This window comes from Mustelus asterias, chromosome 12, assembly GCF_964213995.1.
Source record: "Mustelus asterias chromosome 12, sMusAst1.hap1.1, whole genome shotgun sequence".
NCBI classification, from domain to species: domain Eukaryota; kingdom Metazoa; phylum Chordata; class Chondrichthyes; order Carcharhiniformes; family Triakidae; genus Mustelus; species Mustelus asterias.
Window position 1 is genome coordinate 110,701,746 of NC_135812.1, and position 23,539 is coordinate 110,725,284.

General features: G+C 45.4%; 1 protein-coding gene across 1 annotated transcript in view; it reads left to right on the forward strand.

The window, feature by feature from the left end:
* Positions 1-23,539, forward strand: part of prpsap1 (phosphoribosyl pyrophosphate synthetase-associated protein 1) — a 71,544-nt gene that overhangs the window by 45,957 nt on the left and 2,048 nt on the right. The window contains exons 7-9 of the mRNA XM_078225881.1: positions 395-450; positions 11,519-11,664; positions 15,902-15,972. Coding sequence (XP_078082007.1) covers positions 395-450; positions 11,519-11,664; positions 15,902-15,972 — 273 coding nt within the window. The remainder of the gene's footprint in view (positions 1-394; positions 451-11,518; positions 11,665-15,901; positions 15,973-23,539) is intronic.

The following is a 23,539-nucleotide window of genomic DNA, read 5'->3' on the forward strand; positions in this document are numbered from 1 at the left end:
CACTTTTTTTCCCAATTTTGTCATTAAAGCCTGTTTTAATTTTGAGCATATTTATCTTCTGTTAATCTTCTGTTTTATTGTACATGTTTCTCTTGTCTTTTCTCAGAATTAAAGCTTCTCATCCCTTGCTTCATTTTGAATGTCTCCTGCAACCTTTCCCAAACACCAATTCAATCTGTGATTCAATTTGTGGTTTCTGTAGGTGTAACATTATCCACCTGTTCAACTAGATCATTCCTCTGAGGTGAAATCAGGCTCCTGCTCTCTATGGTGGCAAATGTCTCAGCCTTGCATCTGGCTGTGAAGCTAGCCCAGATTGTGTGGATTATAGAACTGATGCTGAAAGTTCAGTTCCAGAAGGTTTTTAAAGCTGGCTGTATATTCTTTCTTACAGATTCATGATTATAGAAATGCAATAATTGTCGCAAAATCACCAGCTGCAGCCAAGAGGTAAGGATGGTCTGCTCTGTTGCCTAATGGATTGGGTTGTAAACTCAATCAGAATAGAGAGTATGCCAAGGCTCCTGTAAATGCCTCTGGATTCTCCTGAGGTCTACACACTCCTCTAATTCTGGCTCTTAAGCATCTTTGATTTTATTAATCCCCTGCTGTGGCTGTGTCTTCAATTATCTACACCCTAAACTCGGGAATTCCCTCCCTAAACCTCTGCCTCTTTCCTCTCCTTAAATCTACCTCTTTGACCAAGTTTTTGATCATCTGTCCTTTGATCTCCTTATGTGGCTTAGTGCAGATGTTATTGATGATGCTCTTGTGAAGCACCTTGGGACATTTTACCATGCTAAAGGTGATATATAAAATTAAGTTGGTGTCATTTTGAAGCACAATGCCTTACTATGGTTAGTTTGCACACAGGCATTCCATAAGCAGTAAGAATGGTATGTGAGTTAAGAACATAAGAACTAGGAGCAGGAGTAGGCCATCTGGCCCCTCGATCCTGCTCCACCATTCAATAAGATCATGGCTGATCTTTTCATGGACTCGGCTCCACTTACCCACTCGCTCACCATAACCCTTAATTCCTTTACTGTTCAAAAATTTATCTATCCTTGACTTAAAAACATTCGATGCTTCACTGGGCAGGGAATTCCACAGATTCACAATCCTTTGTATGAAGAAGTTCCTCTTCAACTCAGTCCGAAATCTGCTTCCCCTTATTTTGAGGCTATGCCCCCTAGTTCTAGTTTCACCCACCAGTGGAAATGACTTCCCTGCTTCTATCTTATCTATTCCCTTCATAATCTTATATGTTTCTATAAGATCTCCCCTCATTCTTCTGAATTCCAATGAGTATAGCCCCAGTCTACTCACTCTCTCCTCATAAGCCAACCCCCTCAACTCCAGAATCAACCTAGTGAATCTCCTCTGCACCCCCTCCAGTGCCAGTATATCCTTTCTCAGATAAGGAGACCAAAACTGTACACAGTACTCCAGGTGTGGCCTCACCAGCACCTTATACAGCTGCAACATAGCCTCGCTGTTTTTAAACTCCATCCCTCTAGCAATGAAGGTCAAAATTCCATTTGCCTTCTTAATTACCTGCTGCACATGCAAACCAACTCCTTGAGATTCCTGCACAAGGACACCCAGGTCCCTCTGCACAGCAGCATGCTGCAATTTTTTACCATTTAAATATAGTCCATTTTGCTGTTATTCCTACCAAAATGGATGACCTCACATTTACCAACATTGTTCTCCATCTGCCAGACCCTCGCCACTCACCTTAGATTATCTATATCCCTTCGCAGACTTTCAGCGTCCTCTGCACACTTTGCTCTGCCACCCATCTTGGTGTCATCTGCGAATTTTGACACACTACACTTGGTCCCCAACTCCAAATCATCTGTGTAAATCGTAAACAATTGCGGTCCCAACACTGATCCCTGAGGCACACCACTAGTCACTGATAGCCAACCAGAAAAACACCCATTTACCCCTACTCTTTGCTTTCTGTTAGTTAACCAATCCTCTATCCATGCTAATACATTACCTGTAACACCGTGCACCTTTACCTTATGCAGCAGTCTTTGGTGCGGCACCTTGTCAAATGCCTTCTGGAAATCCAGATACACCACATCCACAGGTTCCCCATTGTCCACTGCACATGTAATGTTCTCAAAGAATTCCACCAAATTAGTCAAACATGACTTTCCCTTCTTGAACCCATGCTGCGTCTTACCAATGGGACAATTTATATCCAGATGTCTCGCTATTTCTTCCTTGATGATAGATTCAAGCAGTTTCCCTACTATAGAAGTTAAGCTAACCGGCCTATAGTTACCCGCCTTTTGTCGACCTCCTTTTTTAAACAGTGGCGTCACATTTGCTGTTTTCCAATCTGCGGGAACCACCCCAGAGTCCGGCGAATTTTGGTAAATTACCACTAGCGCATTTGCTGTTTCTCCCGTCATCTCTTTTAGTACCCTTTCTCCCCCATATCCCTTGATCCTTTTAGCCCCAAGAGCTATATCTAATTTCTTGAAATCTCTCAACATTTTGGCCTCAACTACTTTCTGTGGTGGTGAATTCCACACATTCACCACCCTCTGGGTGAAGAAACTGCTCCTCACCTCAGTTCTAAAAGGTTTACCCCTTATCCTCAAACTATGACCCCCAGTTCTGGACTCCCCCACCGTTGGGAACATTCTTTCTGAATCTACCCTGTCTAGCCCTGTTAGAATTTTATAAGTTTCTATGAGATCACCCCTCACTCTTCCAAACTCCAAGGAATATAATCCTAACTGACTTAGTCTCTCCTCATATGACTAGACCTGCTATCCCAGGTATCAGCCTGGTAAACCTTCGCTATACTCCCTCTATAGCAAGAACATCCTTCTTCAGATAGGGACACCAAAACTGCACACACTACTCCAGATGTGGCCTCACCAATACCCTGTACAATTGCAGCAAAACATCCCAATCCCTATACTCAAATCCTCTCACTATGAAGGCCAACATACATAAGAACATAAGAACATAAGAAATAGGAGCAGGAGTAGGCCATCTAGCCCCTCGAGCCTGCCCCGCCATTCAATAAGATCATGGCTGATCTAACGTGGATCAGTACCATTTGCCTTCTTTACTGCCTGCTGTACCTGCGCGCTTACTTTCAGCGACTGATGCATGAGTACTCCAAGGTCTTGTTGAGTATCCATCTCTCTCAATTTACATCCATTCAAGTAATAATCTGTCTTCCTATTATTGTTACCAAGGTGGATGACCTCACATTTATCCACATTGTACTGCATCTGCCATGCACTCAGCCTGTCCAAATCACGCTGAAGCATCTCTGCATCCTCCTCCTAGCTCACCCTCCCACCCAAGTTTGTATCATCTGCAAATTTGGAGATAATACATTCAGTTCCCTCTTCCGAATCATTAATATTATAATGTGAACAGTTGGGGCCCCACTAGTCACTGACTGCCAATCAGAAAAAGACCCATTTATTCCAACTCTTTGCTTCCTATCTGCTAACCAGCTTTCTAGCCATCTCAAGACATTACCTGCAATCCCATGTGCTTTAACTTTACATAGTAGTCTGTTATGTGAGACCTTGTCGAAAGCCTTCTGAAAGTCTAAATAAACCACATCCACTGGTTCTCCTCGGTCACCTCTACTAGTTACATCCTCAAAACATTCCAATAGATTTGTCAAGCATGATTTCCCTTTCGTTCTATGTTCTAAAAGCAACGTTGACGAAACACTATTTTGTTGGCAACTTAGACTATAAACTACAGAAAATAAAGTCCCCATTTAACTTTTAACATAACCAAAAAATTCCTGCTATGGTTATGCTTTATTTAGGGCGGCAGAGTGGTTAGCACTGCTGCCTTACAGCGCCAGGGACCTGGGTTCGGTTCCCGGCTTGGGTTACTGTCCATGTGGAGTTTGCACATTCTCCCCATGTCTGCGTGGGTTTCCTCTCTCAGTCCAAAGATGTGCAGGTTAGGTTTATTGGCCATGCTAAATTGATCCTGTGTGTCCAGGGATACGTACGTTAGAGGGATTAGCGGGGTAAATATGTGGGTTACAGGGATAGGGTGTGGGTGGAATTGTTGTCGGTGCAGACCCAATGGGCTGTAGGGATTCTATGATTTACACTGTCCCTTAAGCAGATGCTGCATTCTCCTGGAACCTGGACTAGTTTCCTCCTTTTCCCAAATAGGTAATTTCTAATCACAGAATTATCAGGCCCTGGGGATTTATCCGCCTTCAATCCCATCAACTTTCCCAGCAACATTTCTCTACTAATATTCAGGCTTTTGTTGAGCTAAATTCAGAGCAAATTGCATGACCCCCCCCCCCTAATCCAGCTTTCATTTCAAAGAAGTGGCCCTAAACACAACACTTTGTATTTGTAACAATATCAGAATTAGTTTGAATATAAACCATTCCGCAAGTTTATTCATGTTTTCCTGTATTTTGTTCCAATCCTTCCCCAAATTTGCTGTGTCAAAAGATTTAAAATTGGATTTCAGATTCCTGAGTTCAGCTTTTTCTGTAAATGGGGAAGAGTAGCAATGAACCCACTGGGACACCTCACTACCCGCCTGAGGAACTAGAAGCTTTCACCCTGTTTTTATTTTGCTATCAATTGGTATCCATTCTGCTGCATTTGACCTAAGAACAGTATAGCACAGGAACAGGCCCTTCAGCCCAACAAGCCTGTGACACATGACTTCTTTCTAAACTAAAAACCTTTTGTCTACGTGGTCTGTATGCCTCTATTTGCTGCCTATTCATGTATCTGTCAAGATGCCTCTTAAACGCTGTTGTTGTATCTTGCTGGGTTTGTTAGCTCCCATTCGGAAATGACCATTTCCAGCAAATGCCCAAGTCAGTGGATTTGTATCCAAACTGAGTGGCAGTAATGGGAATAATCACTCTAAAAGGAACAGAGGCGCACACCTGGAATAAATAAAAGCATTAAAGTTAAAAGAAAACAAAGATTTTGATTGAGTTTTTTGAAGGGGTAACCAAGAAGGTAGTTGAGGGCAGTGCAGTTGACGTTGTCTACATGGACTTTTAGCAAGGCCTTTGACAAGGTACCGCATGGTAGGTTGTTGCATAAGGTTAAATCTCACGGGATCCAGGGTGAGGTATCTAAATGGATACAAAATTGGCTTAATGACAGAAGCCAGAGGGTTGCTTTCAAACGGGAGGCCTGTGACCAGCGGTGTGCCTCAGGGATCAGTTCTGGGTCCACTATTATTTGTCATTTATATTCATGATTTGGATGAGAATTTGAGGTATGGTCCGTAAGTTTGCAGATGACACCAACATTGGTGGCATAGTGAAGAAGGTTAACTGGAATTGCAATGGGATCTTGATCAATTGGGCCAGTGGGCTGACGAATGGTTTGAGTTATAAGGAGAGACTGGATAGAACAAGAACAAAGAACAATACAGCACAGGAACAGGCCCTTCGGCCCTCCAAGCCTGCGCCGCTCATGTGCCCACTAGACCATTTGTTTGTATCCCTCTATTCCCAGTCTGTTCATGGGGCTATCTAGATAAGTCTTAAACGATCCCAGCGTGTCCGCCTCAATCACCTTGCTTGGCAGTGCATTCCAGGCCCTCACCACCCTCTGTGTAAAATATGTCCCCCTGACATCTGTGTTGAACCTTGCCCCCCTCACCTTGAACCCGTGACCCCTTGTGTTCGTCACCTCCGACCTGGGAAAAAGCTTCCCACTGTTCACCCTATCTATGCCCTTCATAATTTTATACACCTCTATTAGGTCGCCCCTCATCCTCCGTCTTTCCAGGGAGAACATCCCCAGTTTACCCAATCTCTCCTCATAGCTAAGACCCTCCATACTAGGCAACATAAGAACATAAGAAATAGGAGCAGGAGTAGGCCATCTAGCCCCTCGAGCCTGCCCCGCCATTCAATAAGATCATGGCTGATCTGACGTGGATCAGTACCACTTACCCGCCTGATCCCCATAACCCTTAATTCCCTTACCGATCAGGAATCCATCCATCCGCGCTTTAAACATATTCAGCGAGGTAGCCTCCACCACCTCAGTGGGCAGAGAATTCCAGAGATTCACCACCCTCTGGGAGAAGAAGTTCCTCCTCAACTCTGTCTTAAACCGACCCCCCTTTATTTTGAGGCTGTGTCCTCTAGTTTTAACTTCCTTACTAAGTGGAAAGAATCTCTCCGCCTCCACCCTATCCAGCCCCCGCATTATCTTATAAGTCTCCATAAGATCCCCCCTCATCCTTCTAAACTCCAACGAGTACAAACCCAATCTCCTCAGCCTCTCCTCATAATCCAAACCCCTCATCTCCGGTATCAACCTGGTGAACCTTCTCTGCACTCCCTCCAATGCCAATATATCCTTCCTCATATAAGGGGACCAATACTGCACACAGTATTCCAGCTGCGGCCTCACCAATGCCCTGTACAGGTGCATCAAGACATCCCTGCTTTTATATTCTATCCCCCTCGCAATATAGGCCAACATCCCATTTGCCTTCTTGATCACCTGTTGTACCTGCAGACTGGGCTTTTGCGTCTCATGCACAAGGACCCCCAGGTCCCTTTGCACGGTAGCATGTTTTAATTTGTTTCCATTGAGATAGTAATCCCATTTGTTATTATATCCTCCAAAGTGTATAACCTCGCATTTCTCAACGTTATACTCCATTTGCCATATCCTCGCCCACTCACTCAGCCTGTCCAAATCTCCCTGCAGATCTTCTCCGTCCTCCACACGATTCACTTTTCCACTTATCTTTGTGTCGTCTGCAAACTTCGTTACCCTACACTCCGTCCCCTCCTCCAGATCATCTATATAAATGGTAAACAGTTGCGGCCCGAGTACCGATCCCTGCGGCACGCCACTAGTTACCTTCCTCCAACCGGAAAAACACCCATTTATTCCGACTCTTTGCTTCCTGTCGGATAGCCAGTCCCCAATCCACTTTAACACACTACCCCCAACTCCGTGTGCCCTAATCTTCTTCAGCAGCCTTTTATGGGGCACCTTATCAAACGCCTTTTGCAAATCCAAAAACACCGCATCCACCGGTTCTCCTCCATCAACCGCCCTAGTCACATCTTCATAAAAATCCAACATGTTCGTCAAGCACGACTTTCCCCTCATGAATCCATGCTGCGTCTGATTGATCGAGCCATTTCTATCCAGATGCCCTGCTATCTCCTCTTTAATAATGGATTCCAGCATTTTCCCTACTACAGACGTTAAGCTGACCGGCCTATAGTTACCCGCCTTTTGTCTCCTTCCTTTTTTAAACAGCGGCGTAACATTAGCCGTTTTCCAATCAACCGGCACTACCCCAGAATGCAACGAGTTTTGATAAATAATCACGCATCCACTATTACCTCTGACATTTCTTTCAATACCCTGGGATGCATTCCATCCGGACCCGGGGACTTGTCCACCTTCAGTCCCATTAGTCTACCCAGCACTGCCTCTCTGGTAACATTAATCTGGCAACATCCTGGTAAACCTTTTCTGTACTCTCTCCAAAGCCTCCACGTCCTTCTGGTAGTGTGGCGACCAGAACTGGACGCAGTATTCCAAATGTGGCCTAACCAACGTCCTATACAGCTGCAACATCATATGCCAACTTTTATATTCTATGCCCTGCCCAATAAAGGCAAGCATGCCATATGCCTTCTTCACCACCCTCTCCACCTGTGCTGCCACCTTTAAGGATCTGTGGACTTGTACACCCAGATCCCTCTGTGTGTCTATACTCCTGATGGTTCTGCCATTTATTGTATAGCTCCCCTTGCATTAGATCTACCGAAATGCATCACTTCGCATTTATCTGGATTAAATTCCATCTGCCATTTCTCCGCCCAATGTTCCAGCCTATCTATATCCTGCTGTATTCTCTGACAATGTTCATCACTATCCGCAACTCCAGCAATCTTCGTGTCGTCCGCAAACTTACTGATCACACCAGCTACATCTTCCTCCAAATCATTTATATATATATATATATATATATCACAAACAACAGAGGTCCCAGTACAGAGCCCTGCAGAACATGAACACCACTAGTCACAGACCTCCAACCGGAAAAAGACCCCTCCACTGTTACCCTCTGTCTTCTATGGCTAATCATGATGTGGAGATGCTGGCGTTGGACTGGGGTAAACACAGTAAGAAGTCTCACAACACCAGGTTAAAGTCCAACAGGTTTATTTGGTAGCAAATACCATAAGTTTTCGGAGCACTGCTCCTTCGTCAGATGGCGTGGAAATGTACTCTCAAACAGGTCAAACAGACAAAATCAAGTTACAGAATACTGATTAGAATGCGAATCCTACAGCCAGTCAGGTCTTAAAGGTACAGACAATGTGGGTGGAGGGAACATTAAACACAGGTTAAAGAGATGTGTATTGTCTCCAGACAGAAAAGCTAGTGAGATTCTGCAAGTCCAGGAGGCAAGCTGTGGGGGTTACTGATAATGTGACATAAATCCAACATCCCGGTTTAGGCCGTCCTCATGTGCGGAACTTGGCTATCAGTTTCTGCTCAGCGACTCTGCGCTGTCGTGTGTCGTGAAGGCCGCCTTGGAGAACGCTTACCTGAAGATCCAAGGCTGAATGCCCGTGACTGCTGAAGTGCTCCCCCACAGGAAGAGAACAGTCTTGCCTGGTGATTGTCGAGCGGTGTTCATTCATCCGTTGTCGTAGCGTCTGCATGGTTGCAAGAGTAGGTACCATGTGCCTGGTAGATGGTGTTCTCACGTGAGATGATGGCATCCGTGTCGATGATCCGGCACGTCTTGCAGAGGTTGCTGTGGCAGGGTTGTGTGGTGTCATGGTCACTGTTCTCCTGAAGGCTGGGTATCAGAAGACAAACACGGGACATGGTGGACAGAGTACCCTTCATCGTCCAGTATTTCCCCAGAGCGGAGAAGCTACGGCATCTCCTCCAGAGCTTTCAACATGTCATTGATGAAGACGAACATCTCGCCAAGGCCATCCCCACACCCCCACTTCTTGCCTTCAAACAACCACGCAACCTCAAACAGACCATTGTCCGCAGCAAACTACCCAGCTTTCAGGAGAACAGTGACCACGACACCACACAACCCTGCCACAGCAACCTCTGCAAGACGTGCCGGATCGTCGACACAGATGCCATCATCTCACGTGAGAACACCATCTACCAGGTACACGGTACCTACTCTTGCAACTCGACCAACATTGTCTACCTGATACGCTGCAAGAAAGGATGTCCCGAGGCATGGTACATTGGGGAAACCATGCAGACGCTACGACAACGGATGAATGAACACCGCTCGACAATCACCAGGCAAGACTGTTCTCTTCCTGTGGGGGAGCACTTCAGCAGTCACGGGCATTCAGCCTCTGATCTTCAGGTAAGCGTTCTCCAAGGCGGCCTTCACAACACACGACAGCGCAGAGTCGCTGGACAGAAACTGATAGCCAAGTTCCACACACATGAGGACGGCCTAAACCGGGATGCTGGATTTATGTCACATTATCAGTAACCCCCCACAGCTTGCCTCCTGGGCTTGCAGAATCTCTCTAGCTGTTCTGTCTGGAGACAATGCACATCTCTTTAACCTGTGTTTAATGTTCCCTCCACCCACAATGTCTGTACCTTTAAGACCTGGCTGGCTGTAGGATTCGCATTCCAATCAGTATTCTGCAACTTGATTTTGTCTGTTTGCACTGTTTGAGAGCACATTTCCACTCCATCTGACGAAGGAGCAGTGCTCCGAAAGCTTATGGTATTTGCTACCAAATAAACCTGTTGGACTTTAACCTGGTGTTGTGAGACTTCTTTCTTTGGCTAAGCCAGTTCTCCACCCATCTAGCTAACTCACCTTTTATCCCGTGAGATTTAACCTTTTGCACCAGCCTGCCATGAGGGACCTTGTCAAACGCTTTACTAAAATCCATATAGACGACATCCACGGCCCTTCCCTCGTCAATCGTTTTTGTCACCTCCTCAAAAAACTCAACCAAACTTGTGAGGCATGACCTCCCTCGTACAAAACCATGCTGTCTATCGCTAATGAGATTATTCAGTTCTAAATGCGCATATATCCTATCTCTAAGAATCTTCTCCAACAACTTCCCTACCACGGACGTCAAGCTCACTGGCCTATAATTACCCAGGTTATCCTTGCTACCCTTCTTAAATAACGGGACTACATTTGCTATCCTCCAATCCTCAAGGACCTTACCTGTGTCCAGTGAAGAGACAAAGATTTCTGTTAGAGGCCCAGCAATTGCATCTCTTGCCTCCCTGAGGAGTCTAGGATAGATGCCATCCGGCCCTGGGGATTTGTCTGTCTTAATGTTTCCTAAAAAACCTAACACTTCCTCCCTTGTAATTGAGATATTTTCTAACGGGTCAACACATCTCTCTGAGACAATACCAGTCAACATGTCCCTCTCCTTTGTGAATCCTGATGCAAAGTATTCGTTTAGGATCTCTCCTACTTCTGGGATTTCTGGATAGACTGGGATTTTTTCCCCTGGAGCTTATTAGTGTCACAAGTCGGCTTACATGAAGTTACTGTGAAAATCCCCTGGTTGCCACATTGCGGCGCGTGTTCGGGTACACTGAGGGAAAATTTAGCATAGTCAATGCACCTAACCAGCACATCTTTCGGACTGTGGGAGAAAACCAGAGCACCCGGAGGAAACCCGTGCAGACACAGGGAGAACGTGCAAACTCCACACAGACAGTGACCCGAGCCGGGAATTGAACCCAGGTCCCTGGCGCTGTGAGGCAGCAGTGCTAACCACTGTGCCACCGTGCTGCCCAGTAGGAGGCTTAGGGGTGATCTTCTCAAGGTCTATAAAGTAATGAGGGGCATAGATCAGCTAGATAGTCAATATCTTTTCCCAAAGGTCGGGGAGCCTAAAACTAGAGGGCATAGGTTTAAGGTGAGGGGAGAAATACAAAAGGGTCCAGAGGGGCAATTTGTTTCACAGAGGGTGGTGAGTGTCTGGAACAAGCTGCCAGAGGTAGTAGTAGAGGCGGGTACAATTTTGTCTTTTAAAAAGCGTTTAGACAGTTACATGGGTAAGATGGGTATAGAGGGATATGGGCCAAATGTGGGCAGTTGGAACTAGCTTAGTGGTTAAAAACTGGGCAGTATGGACCAGCTGGGCCGAAGGGCCTGTTTCCATGCTGATTATGTAAGATTCACATTGCATTTCAATGCTGGTACCATAAAATTGTCCAGGGATCCGAGGCAGCATCGTGGCTGCACCTGGGATGCTGCTAATGTTTCTCACACACACCACTCTCAGTCAGTGACTTTGAGTGAATCGTCAGGAGTTTATCTCTCACAATCAAAGTGGCATATTGTAACATAATTGTTTACTTCTCAACATCGGTCTCTGTAGCAGTTCAGGATGCTTTTCATGTTCAGAATCAGCAGGCATGCACTTTAAGCCAGGTACATGTTGTGAAAGAGAAGAATAATTTTGACATGCTCCTGTCTGTTTGACACCCATTTATTGCAGAGCGCAGTCTTACGCAGAGAGATTACGGCTGGGACTGGCAGTAATCCATGGAGAGGCCCAGTATGCAGAATATGATATGGTGGATGGTCGTCACTCACCGCCAGCTGTGAAGAACACAACAATACATTCTGGTCTGGAGTTACCATGTAAGAAATATACTGGGATGCAGTTCCTCAGCATTGTGGCTGTTTCAGGTGCCCATAAAACCTCAGACATCAAACGTACTGAATCTGGCACCTTTCCTGGTGGTGGGAGGGATAAGTTACTGGATCGGCAGCCTGTACTTGTATGAGAGTTGCAGTCATTTTTTTTGCTAATACTTGGAATTTGGCACAGTTTGAAAACAAAACTCTCAGTTGCTGCTATATAACCTTTAATGCAGGGAGCTGCAACATTAATACCTATTGCTCCGATTCATTGTGACTAAAACTGGTTCCAACCCAGTTTGTCTTTATGGTCCATCAGCTGTTCCCAAATAGTCCTATACACTATCTCTCCTTCCCAAACTCTCTTCCCTTCAGTGAATGTACTAACGATTGTGCCATTGTTCTGTACCGTGTTTGTGCAAGAAAGCAAGCACACAATCACATCTGTTACAGTTACTCACTGACTTTCCCTGGCGCGCGCACTTCCTCACTCACTCAAACATACACGCTCCCTCCACACACGATAACTCTTTCTCCCACCACCCCCCCCTTTCTCTCATCCAGCCCCCCCCCCCCACTCGCGCGCGCCACTTCCCGCTCTCTCTCTGTGTCTCTGTCTCTTGCCCCCTCGGCCTCACTCCTCGGCCCCTCTATGTCGCCTGCTGCCACTCGCCCCCTCTTTCGGCCCCCCTGTGTCGCCCCCTGCCCCCTCCCTTGGCCCCTCTGTGTCGCCCCCTGCCTTTCGTCCCTGGCCCCCCTGTGTCTCTGTGTGTGTCTCTGTACTGTGTAACGTGACCACATCCAAGGAATGAAAGCTGGAATCTTAACTCTGAACCGGTTAAGCCAGTGAAGATGCTCATGCACACGGTGACTCAATTGAATTATGCAAGTTCCCCTAAAGCTGCTTTGCGTATGGGAAGGTTGGCAGCTGACAGCAGCGACCGCTGACTTCACTTCCAGCATAGCTGCGGTTTAATTCCAGGAAATTGAGGTGAAAATGGCATCTCCTTCAGCTGACACAGAGCTGCTGGGTTGTGACCTCAGCCTGGCGGTTTGAAATTACAAAGTGTGTGAGATGGGAGTGGAATTTAATGGCACTCTCATTCGCTGGTTTACAGATTGTCTCTGTATGACACCATTGCTTTTAGTCCTTCAGATTATGTTGTATTGTAACTTTGTTTTGTTTTATTAATTTATGTTCTGCCTTTGTGCGTTTGTGCTTTTAGCTGTACATAGGCTGCAAGTTCCGTTTCCTGGCATTGAGCTTCCAAGTACGAGTATAATTCTTCCATTTAACTTTGTGACGAGGCCTGGTTCTGGGATCCACAGGGCTGTTTGTGATTCGCAGCTTTTTATCTGCATGTGTGAATGGACAATTGACCATGGAGGGGCTTTGAGTGTCAGACTGAATAATGAATGAAGCAGAATTTCTCTCATTTTTTTTTCTAAATGTATGGAAGGACCATAGTGTGGAGTGTCCTGTTAATCAAATGGGAAATTCGCTTTTCTTAAAAAAATCAAGCATATCCTTAAGCAGTTTTGGCATGTTTGTAGTGATTTTCAAAAATGTAAATACAAAAGGAATGAAATTTGAGGATGATGTTCTGAGCACATCTATAAAGGGGGAAAAAAGGTCATGCTTCTGTTTTGGGTCATTCGTATCAGTCTGGTAACAGTACTGCCCAAGACAAACCAATCAAATTCGTCTGAAAATAGCTGGGCGTGAGATTTATTCTTTGCAAGTAGACGGGGAACTAACAGAGGAACCTTCTTGTCCTTAAAACCCTTCAAGTTCTCAGTCTAGATGTCGGCTGATTTTTTTTTTAGACACTGATGTGCCCCAAGTGCATTTCCAATATTTTCTGATATTATTTGAGATCTTTGTTTTTTGTATGTTGGTTTAATTCTCACTCATTGTTGCTACAGTGACTAGAGCAAGCTTTTCACCCCCACCTTTCCTCCTCCTCCTTCAGAGACCAGGCCCTAAGAGGGCATTGGTGACCATGGACTCCCATTGATTGGTCCATGATTGTGCTTGGCAATGTACTGCAGTGGTTTGCTGTTGCCTTCTGTATGGCTGACCAGGAATCTCTCCTGTTCTTACCGCCTGCCATCAGGCTTATTGGAAAAATTTACAGTCTGATAATCAACCTCTTTAGCTGCGTTATGAACGCACATTCCATAGCCTTCAACTGCTGATGTGGGATTTGAACCCAGAGCTTCTGGCGCAGAGATAGGGACACTACCCTCTGCCATAAGACCTAAAATCCCATCTTTCGGTTGCTTAAATGTTGAACGAACTTAACCTCTCGAGAGGTATTGTTTCCCTGGGGAACAGGGTCCAATGCCGCCAAGGGCTTTGGTGATAGATTTTTACAACTTGTTGGAATTTGTAAACTTTGCATAAATGTAAAGATGAAAATCCCTAGCAATACTGTTCCTTAACTAGAACAGTATTCTCTTGCATTTCTCCATTCTGTATGTCACCGTAAATCTATTAGACCCGGAGTAGCTTGAGATTATAGAGTAGGGACTCTGTAAAACTTGATTTTCAAACACTGGGGGTTCTGAGACGATGTCAGATTTTGGGTTTGTTTTTTGACTCGATGGGTTGATGTTTCTGGTGATGTTTGAGTTTGTTTCCTTTGGGCAGCAGCTAGGATGGGGGTAACCAGGAATGTGCTAATGGTTAACGAGTTCCCTGAAATGGGAGTATTTGAAAACATCTGCAGTAATGGCGAGAGTTTACTCTGATCTGTGGTCTTTTACACACATTTTGTTCTGCTTTCCTGGTGCTGTGATTAGCCATGTATTGCATGTTTCAAATACTGTGCAGGACTGGACCATTCTGCTTCCATAGCTGTTCTCTCTGATATTTCACCAGTCGTATCCAAGGAGAAGGAAAATTAATGCAAGTGTCTTCAGAAGTGCAGGACACAGGGTTTCAGCTTTGGAAAAGGATGGGGATTAGTACAGGGACCCCATGTCCATCAAACCTTTCCAGTGCCGCACAGTTTCAAAACTCATTCATACAAACCTGGCATGTTCTGGTGAAACATTGGGTAGATCAGAGCTCTCCATTGTGCTTGGGTTTGTAGTAATGAAGTTTGACCATTGCAAACACCACACACAGCAAACACTGGAGCATTCCTTCAGAGTGATTGCTGAGTGTTGTATGTTTGGCTTTTGTTAGGTGGTGAGAGCTTTTGGGAAATTGGAACTGGTTTCTTTGCATTTGTGGCAGGTAAACAATGAGTGAGGTGGCTGGAGAGTGAGCAGGGAAACCAAAACCTTCAGTTATCAGTGTTTGAAAAAGCCTTCCAGCTTCTCTTGATTCTCATTGTGAGTGCATTGGGTGGTGTTGGAATAAAGGAACCTTCACTCTGCCATGTGTGAATGCATGCTGTGAATAGGTTCTCTGTGATACAGGAGCTGAATAAAATGCACATTCTGCAACAGGGTGGTACACTCTGGGTCCCACGCTAGTGCTGTCAGACCTTGCACCTTTTCCAATGGTGGTTAAGTTTCCTTTCCAGCCTGGGCATATCAGTCCAACATTTATCGAGGGTATGACTTGATTGGGAATTTTTGGGGCCATTGCCACTTTTGACCCTGGTTTTCCCACAGCCAATTGCTCTGAAATTTGGAACTGTGACACATGAGATGCTCTTTCTGTATCTCTGCTCAGTTTACAGCTTTGCCTCTTATTTTTCTCTTTATAAAATTGAATATTTTATGTCACCGTTGCTGTATGCAACACTGAGCTGATCCTATCATGTAGCATCAGAAAGAAAAGGCCCACATCTTAGTGATGAGTCAGTGCAAAGTCTTGATGTGCCGAGTCCTACACTTCTGCTGGCTGCAGTGCCACAAAGATGTGGAGGCACAAACCCAGCTCCAAACATTGCAACTGTCAAGTATTCAAGATTTTTAAGGGAATTGAAAAATTGACCCCAAATGCGTTTTGGGTTAAGGCACAACTGGGAAGCAGCCAATCCCTTTACTAATTGACAAACTAACTGAAACCCTTTCCCCCTCCAGCTCCGCTGCATGTCACAGTCACTTCTATAAACCGCATTGTACATCATCCTCTCAGAGAATTGATCAAATAGTGTCTATAAGATGCTGCCTGTGTGGAATGTGCCTTTTGTTTCACTCCCAGAGAGGGGGTAAGAAGGGAACTTTTTTGGCCTCAATATGCATGATATAAATAACTTGTCTCTTTCCCATTATGCAGTGATGATGCCGAAAGAGAAGCCGCCCATCACTGTGGTTGGCGATGTTGGTGGACGAATCGCCATCATTGTGGTAAGAATGAAATTGTATAAGGTTATTGTTAATCACGAGCAATTTAAGGCAGCTTGTGATTGATTGATGGGTAGTTTCATTATCTGTTTTGTATGTAAAACAGTGATGTAAATAAAGAACAATACAGCACAGGAACAGGCCCATCGGCCCACCAAGTCTGTGCCAACACAGATACCTCTCTAATCTAATATTTTCTTGCCTCTGTGGTCCAATTCCCTCTATTCGCTGCCTATTCATGTATCTATCCAGATGCCTCTTGAATGTTGTTATAGAATCTGCTTCCACCACCTCCTCCAGCAGCGCGTTCCAGGCATCCACCACCCTCTGTGTGAAAAACCTGCCCCTTACATCTCTTTTAAACTTTCCCCCTCTCACTCTCAACCTCTGCCCCCGAATAATTGACCCTTCAACCCTGGGAAAAAGACTCTGCCTATCCACTCTATCCAAGCCTGTCACAATCTTGTAAACCTCTATCAGGTTCCCCCTCATCCTCTAACGCTCCAATGAAAACAATCCAAGTTTGTTCAACCTTCCTTCATAGTCCATATCCTCCAAACCAGGCAACATCCTGGTAAATCTCTTCTGCACCCTTTCCAATGCATCAACATCCTGCTGGTGGTGTGGTGACGAGAATTGTACACAATACTCTAAATGTGGCCTAACCAAAGTCTTATACAGCTGCAACATGATTTTCCAATTCAAAAACAGAAAATGCTGGAAAATCTCAGCAGGTCTGACATCTGTGGGGAGAGAATCGAGCCAACGTTTCGAGTCTAGATGACCCTTCGTCAGAGCTGAGAGCAAAGAGAATCAGCGGGGATTTATACGATGAGGGCGGGAGGTGGGGGGCAAGTAGGAGAGCTGGAATGGAGAAGTGGAGAAACGGAGGTGAGAAAGAAGCATGATAAAATGGATGAATAGGATGAAATAAAATAAATGGGAATGGGGTGAAGGTGGAGGGGAGAGTTCAGGCTCTGAAGTTGTTGAACTCAATGTTCAGGCCGGAAGGCTGTGAAGTGCCCAATCGGAAGGTGAGCTGCTGTTCCCCCAGTTTGCGTTGGAATTCGCTGGAACATTGCAAAAGGCCCAGGACGGACATGTGGACAGGAGGGGCAGGGCGGTGTTGAAGTGGCAAAGCGGCAGCAAGCTCTGGGTCCTGCTTGCGGACCGAAGGTGTTCAGCAAAGCGGTCGCCCAGTCTGCGTTTGGTCTCTCTGATGTAGAGTGACCGCACTGGGAGCAGCGAATGCAATAAACCAGATTGAAGGAGGTGCATGTGAAGCGCTGCTTCACCTGAAAGGGGTGTTTACACCCTGCGATGGTGAGCAGGGAGGAGGTAAAGGGGCAGGTGTTGCACCTTCTACGTCACCTCTCAACCTCCGTCGCTCCAATGAGAACAAACCAAGTTTCTCCAACTTTTCCTCATAGCTGATACCCTCCATACCAGGCAACATCCTGGTAAATCTTTTCTGTACCCTCTCCAAAGCCTCCACATCCTTCTGATGGTGTGATGACCAGAATTGAACACTATATTCCAAGTGCGGCCTAACCAATGTTCTATAAAACTGTAAAATGACTTGCCAACACTCAATACCCCAGCCAATGAAGGCAAGCATGCCGTATGTCTTCTTGACTACCTTCTCCACCTGCGTTGCCACTTTCAGTGACCTGTGTACCTGTACACACAGATCCCTCTGCCTATCAATACTCTTAAGGGTTCTGCCATTTACTGTGTATTTCCCATCTGTATTAGATCTTCCAAAATGCGTTCTCACATTTGTCCGGATTAAACTCCATCTGCCGTCTCTCTGCCCAAGTCTCCAACCGATCTATATCCTGCTGTCTCCTCTGACGGTCCTCATCGCTATCCGCAAATCCACAAACCTTTGTGTCGTCCGCAAACTTATATATTACAAACAGCAAAGGTCCCAACACTGATCCCTGAGGAACGCCACTTGTCACAGCCCTCCATTCAGGAACGTACCTTTCCATTGCTGCTACTCTGTCTTCTATGACCGACATGATGTGGAGATGCCGGCGTTGGACTGGGGTAAACACAGTAAGAAGTCTGTCAACACCAGGTTAAAGTCCAACAGATTTATTTGGTAGCAAAAGCCACTAGCTTTCGGAGCGCTGCTCCTTCATCAGGTGAGTGGGAGTTCTGTTCACAAACAGGGCATATAAAGACACAAACTCAATTTACAAAATAATGGTTGGAATGTGAGTCTTTACAGGTAATCAAGTCTTAAAGGTACAGATAATGTGAGTGGAGAGAGTGCAGCGTATCAGGTAAGGATGTCCTGAGGCATGGTACATTGGGGAGACCATGCAGTCGCTACAACAACAGATGAATGAACACCGCTCGACAATCACCAGGCAAGAGTGTTCTCTTCCTGTTGGGGAGCACTTCAGCGGTCACGGGCATTCGACCTCTGATCTTCGGGTAAGCGTTCTCCAAGGCGGCCTTCACGACAACGCAAAGTCGCTGAGCAGACTGATAACCATGAGGACGGCCTCAACCGGGATCTTGGGTTCATGTCACACTATCTGTAACCCCCATGACTTGCCTGAGCTTCCAAAATCTCACTAACTGTCCCGGCTGGAGACAATACACATCTCTTTAACCTGTGCTTAACCCTCTCTCCACTCACATTGTCTGTACCTTTAAGACTTGATTACCTGTAAAGACTCGCATTCCAACCATTATTTTGTAAATTGAGTTTGTGTCTTTATATGCCCTGTTTGTGAACAGAACTCCCACTCACCTGACGAAGGGGCAGCGCTCCAAAAGCTAGTGGCTTTTGCTACCAAATAAATCTGTTGGACTTTAATCTAGTGTTGTGAGACTTCTTTCTATGACCGAGCCAGTTCTGTATCCATGTAAACCAACCTCCCATCCATTGACTCTGTCTACACTTCCCGCTACCTTGGCAAAGCAGCCAGTATAATTAAGGACCCCACGCACCCCAGACATTCTCTCTTCCAACACCTTCCACTGGGAAAAAGCTACAAAAGTCTGAGGTCACGTACCAACTGAATCAAGAACAGCTTCTTCCCTGCTGCCATCAGATTTTTGAATGGACCTACCTTGCATTAAGTTGATTTTTCTCTACACCCTAGCTATGACTGTAACACTACATTCTGCACTCTCTCGTTTCTTTCTCTATGAACGGTATGCTTTGTATAGCGTGCAAGAAACAATACTTTTTGTTGTATGCTAATGCATGTGACAATAATAAATCAAATCATCTTGTCAGCTCACCTCTGTTCCCATGCGACTTCACCTTACCATAGAACCATAGAAAATTACAGCTCAGAAACAGGCCTTTTGGCCCTTCTTTGTCTGTGCCGAACCATTTTTTGCCTAGTCCCACTGACCTGCACTTGGACCGTATCCTTCCACATCCCTCTCATCCATGAACCCGTCCGTTTTTCTTAAATGTTAAAAGTGACCCCGCATTTACCACTTTATCCAGCAGCTCATTCCACACTCCCACCACTCTCTGCGTGAAGAAACCCCCCCCTATTATTCCCTTTAAACTTTTCTCCTTTCACCCTTAACCCATGCCCTCTGGTTTTTTTTCTCCCCTAGCCTCAGTGGAAAAAGCCTGCTTGCATTCACTCTATCTATACCCATCAAAATCTTATACACCTCTATCAAATCTCCCCTCATTCTTCTACGCTCCAGGGAATAAAGTCCCAACCTATTCAATCTCTCTCTGTAACTCAGCTTCTCAAGTCCCGGCAACATCCTTGTGAACCTTCTCTGCACTCTTTCAACCTTATTTACATCCTTCCTGTAACTAGGTGACCAAAACTGTACACAATACTCCAAATTCGGCCTCACCAATGCCTTATATAACCTTACCATAACACTCCAACTTTTATACTCGATACTCCGATTTATAAAGGCCAATGTACCAAAGGCACTCTTTACGACCCTATCCACCTGTGACGTCACTTATCAGGAATTCTGTACCTGTATTCCCAGATCCCTCTGTTCAACTGCACTCTTCAGAGTCCTACCATTTACCCTGTACGTTCTACTTTGGTTTGTCCTTCCAAAGTGCAATTTCTCACACTTGTCTGCATTAAATTCCATTTGCCATTTTTCAGCCCATTTTTCTAGTTGGTCCAAATCCCTCTGCAAGCTTCGAAAACCTTCCTCACTGTCCACTACACCTCCAATCTTTGTATCATCAGCAAATTTGCTGGTCCATTTTACCACATTATCATCCAGATCATTGATATAGGTGACAAACAACAATGGACCCAACACTGATCCCTGCCGCACACCACTAGTCACAGGCTTCCACTCAGAGAAGCAATCCTCCACAACCACTCTCTGGCTTCTTCCATTGAGCCAGTGTCTAATCCAATTTAATCCAAAAAACTAATCCAAATCTAATCTAATCTAATCCAAAAAACCTTCTGCACCAGTCTGCTATGAGGGACCTTGTCAAAGACCTTACTGAAGTCTATATAGATAACATCCACTGCCCTACCCTCATCAATCATCATCGTCACTTCCTCAAAAAACTCGATCAAGTTAGTGAGACACGACCTCCCCTTCACAAAATCATGTTGCCTGTCGCTAATACTTCCACTTATTTCCAAGTGGGAGTAAATCCTGTCTCGAAAAATCCTCTCCAATAATTTCCCTACCACTGATGTAAGGCTCACCAGCCTGTAATTACCTGGATTATTCTTGCTACCCTTCTTAAACAAAGGAACAACACTGGCTATTCTCCAATCCTCTGGGACCTCCCCTGGAGTTTCACTGGCTGTCTTGTCTGGAGACAATGCACATCTTTTTAGCCTGTCTTGATGCTCTCTCCACTCCCATTGTTTTGTTTCTTAAAGACTGGATTAGTTGTAAGTATTCGCATTCCAACCATTATTCATGTAAATTGAGTCTGTGTCTTTATAAGTTCTGTTTGTGAACAGAATTCCCACTCACCTGAAGAAGGGGCTCAGAGCCTCGAAAGCTTGTGTGGCTTTTGCTACCAAATAAACCTGTTGGACTTTAACCTGGTGTTGTTAAACTTCTTACTGTGACCTCCCCTGGAGCCAGTGAGGATACAAAGATTTCTCTCAAGGCCCCAGCAATTTCCTCCCTTGCCTCTCTCAGTATTCTGGGGTATATCCCATCAGGCCCTGGGGACTTGTCTACCTTAATGTTTCTCAAGAACCCCAATACCACCACCTTTTTGATCTCAATGTGACTCAAACTATCTACACACCCTTCCCCAGACTCATCATCCACCAAGTCCTTATCTTGGGTGAATACTGACGCAAAGTACTCAATTAATATCTCACCCATTTCCTCTGGCTCCATGCATAGATTCCTTCCCCTGACCTTGAGTGGGCCAACCCGCTCCCTGGCTACCCTCTTGCTCTTTTATATATGTATAAAAAGCCTCGGGATTTTCCATAATCCTGCTGGCCAGTTACTTTTCGTGACCCCTTTTAGCCCTTCTCACTCCTTGCTTAAGTTTCTTTCTACTTTCCTTGTATTCCACACTTGCGACATGTGTTCCCAGCCTCCTAGCTTTGACAAATGCTTCCTTCTCTTTGACTCGGCTCACAATATCTCTCGTTATCCAAGGTTCCCAAAACTTGCCATACTTATCCTTTATCCTTACAGGAATGTGCCGGTCCTGAATCCCTATCAACTTACACTTGAAAGCCTCCCACATGCCAGATGTTGATTTGTCCTCAAACATCTGCTGCCAATCTATCTTCTTCAGTTCCTGCCTAATATTGTTGTAATTAGCCTTCCCCCAATTTAGCACCTTCACTTGAGGGTTACACTTATCTTTATCCATCAGTATCTTACAGCTTATTGTGGTCGCTGTTCCCGAACTGCTACCCTACTGAAACGTCGACCACCTGGCCGGGCTCATTCCCCAATACCAGGTCCAGTCCGGCCCCTTCCCTAGTTGGACTACCCCCTGGGTGTTCCTTACAAACTCTGCCTCATCCATGCCCCTAAGTGAGTCCCAGTCAATATAGGGGAAGTTAAAATCTCCCACCACAACAACCCTGTTGCTTTTACACCTTGCCAAAATATGCCTACATATCTGTTCCTCTATCTCCTGCTGACTGTTGGGCGGCCTATAGTAAACCCCCAACATTGAGCTCTATTCATATTCCCTTGCTGTATGAGCCCTCTGTGGTGTCCTCCCCCAGTACAGCTGTGATATTCTCCTTAACCCTGTAGTGCAACTCCCCCACCCCTTTTACGTCCCCCGCTATCCCGTCTGAAACATCTGTATCCTGGAATGTTAAGCTGCCAATGCTGTCCTTCCCTTAACCAAGTCTCTGTAATAGCAGCATCATAGTTCCTAGTAATAATCTAAGTTCATCTGCCTTACCTGTTACACTTCTCGCATTGAAACAAATGCACTTCAGTCCACCAGACCCTCTTTGATTAGCAATCCCACCCTGCCTGCTGTTTCTCTGAGTCTTACTGGTCCTAATCTCCAGTTCCCCTTCAGCTAATTTACCTTTGCTTTGGTCCCCAACCCCCTGCCAAACTAGTTTAAATCCTCCATTGCGACACTCGCAAACCTCCCAGCCAGAATATTTATTCCCTTCCGGTTTAGATGCAACCCATATAGGTCCATTAGAGACCCCAATGGTCCAGATATCTGAAACCCTCCCTCCTACACCAGCTGTTTAGCCACGTGTTGAGCTGCACTATCTTCCTATTCCTAGCCTCACTAGCACGTGGCACAGGGAGTAATCCTAAGTTTACAACCCTAGAGGTCCTGCTTTTTAACTTTCTACCTAACTCCCTAAACTGCTGCTGCAGGACCTCATCACTCTATCTACCTATGTCGTTGGTACTAATATGTACCATGACCTCTGGCTGTTCACCCTCGCTTCAGAATGCTTTCTGATGGTGACTGTATTTAATTCCTCCCCTGTATTTTTTTATTATTTTTGGGCTGTTTGTAGTCTCCTCTGCCGTAAAAACCGATGCAGAATATCTATCAAACTCCTCTGCAATTTTTGTTCCCATAATTACTTCCCTAGTTTCATACTCTAACTGTGGGAGCTTACTGAATCCAGATGAAAAACAAATTAATCCTCGACAGGATTGATTTTAAGGAAAGAAGAAACCTGCATTTATATATATTTTTAATTTGTGAATCATGGGCGTCGCTGGCTGGCCAGCATTTATTGCCCATCCTGAGTTGCCCTTGGCGGGCAGTTGAAAGTTAACCACATTTCTATGGCTCTGGAGTCACATGTAGGCCAGACCAGGTAAGGACAGCAGATTTCCTTCTCTGAAGGACATTAGTGAACCAGATGAGTTTTTACGACAATTGACAATGGTTTCATGGTCATCAGTAGACTTTTAATTCCAGATTTTGATTGAATTCTAATTTCACCATTTGTCATGGTGGAATTCGAACCCGGGTCCCCAGAGCATTAGTCTGGGTCTCTGGATCACTGGCCCAGTGACAATGCTACTACGCCACTGGCTCCCCGGCCAGTTTGTTGGCAGTATGATTGCATTGACAGGAATGTAATAGATGGGAAATTAAACTGATCTGAGT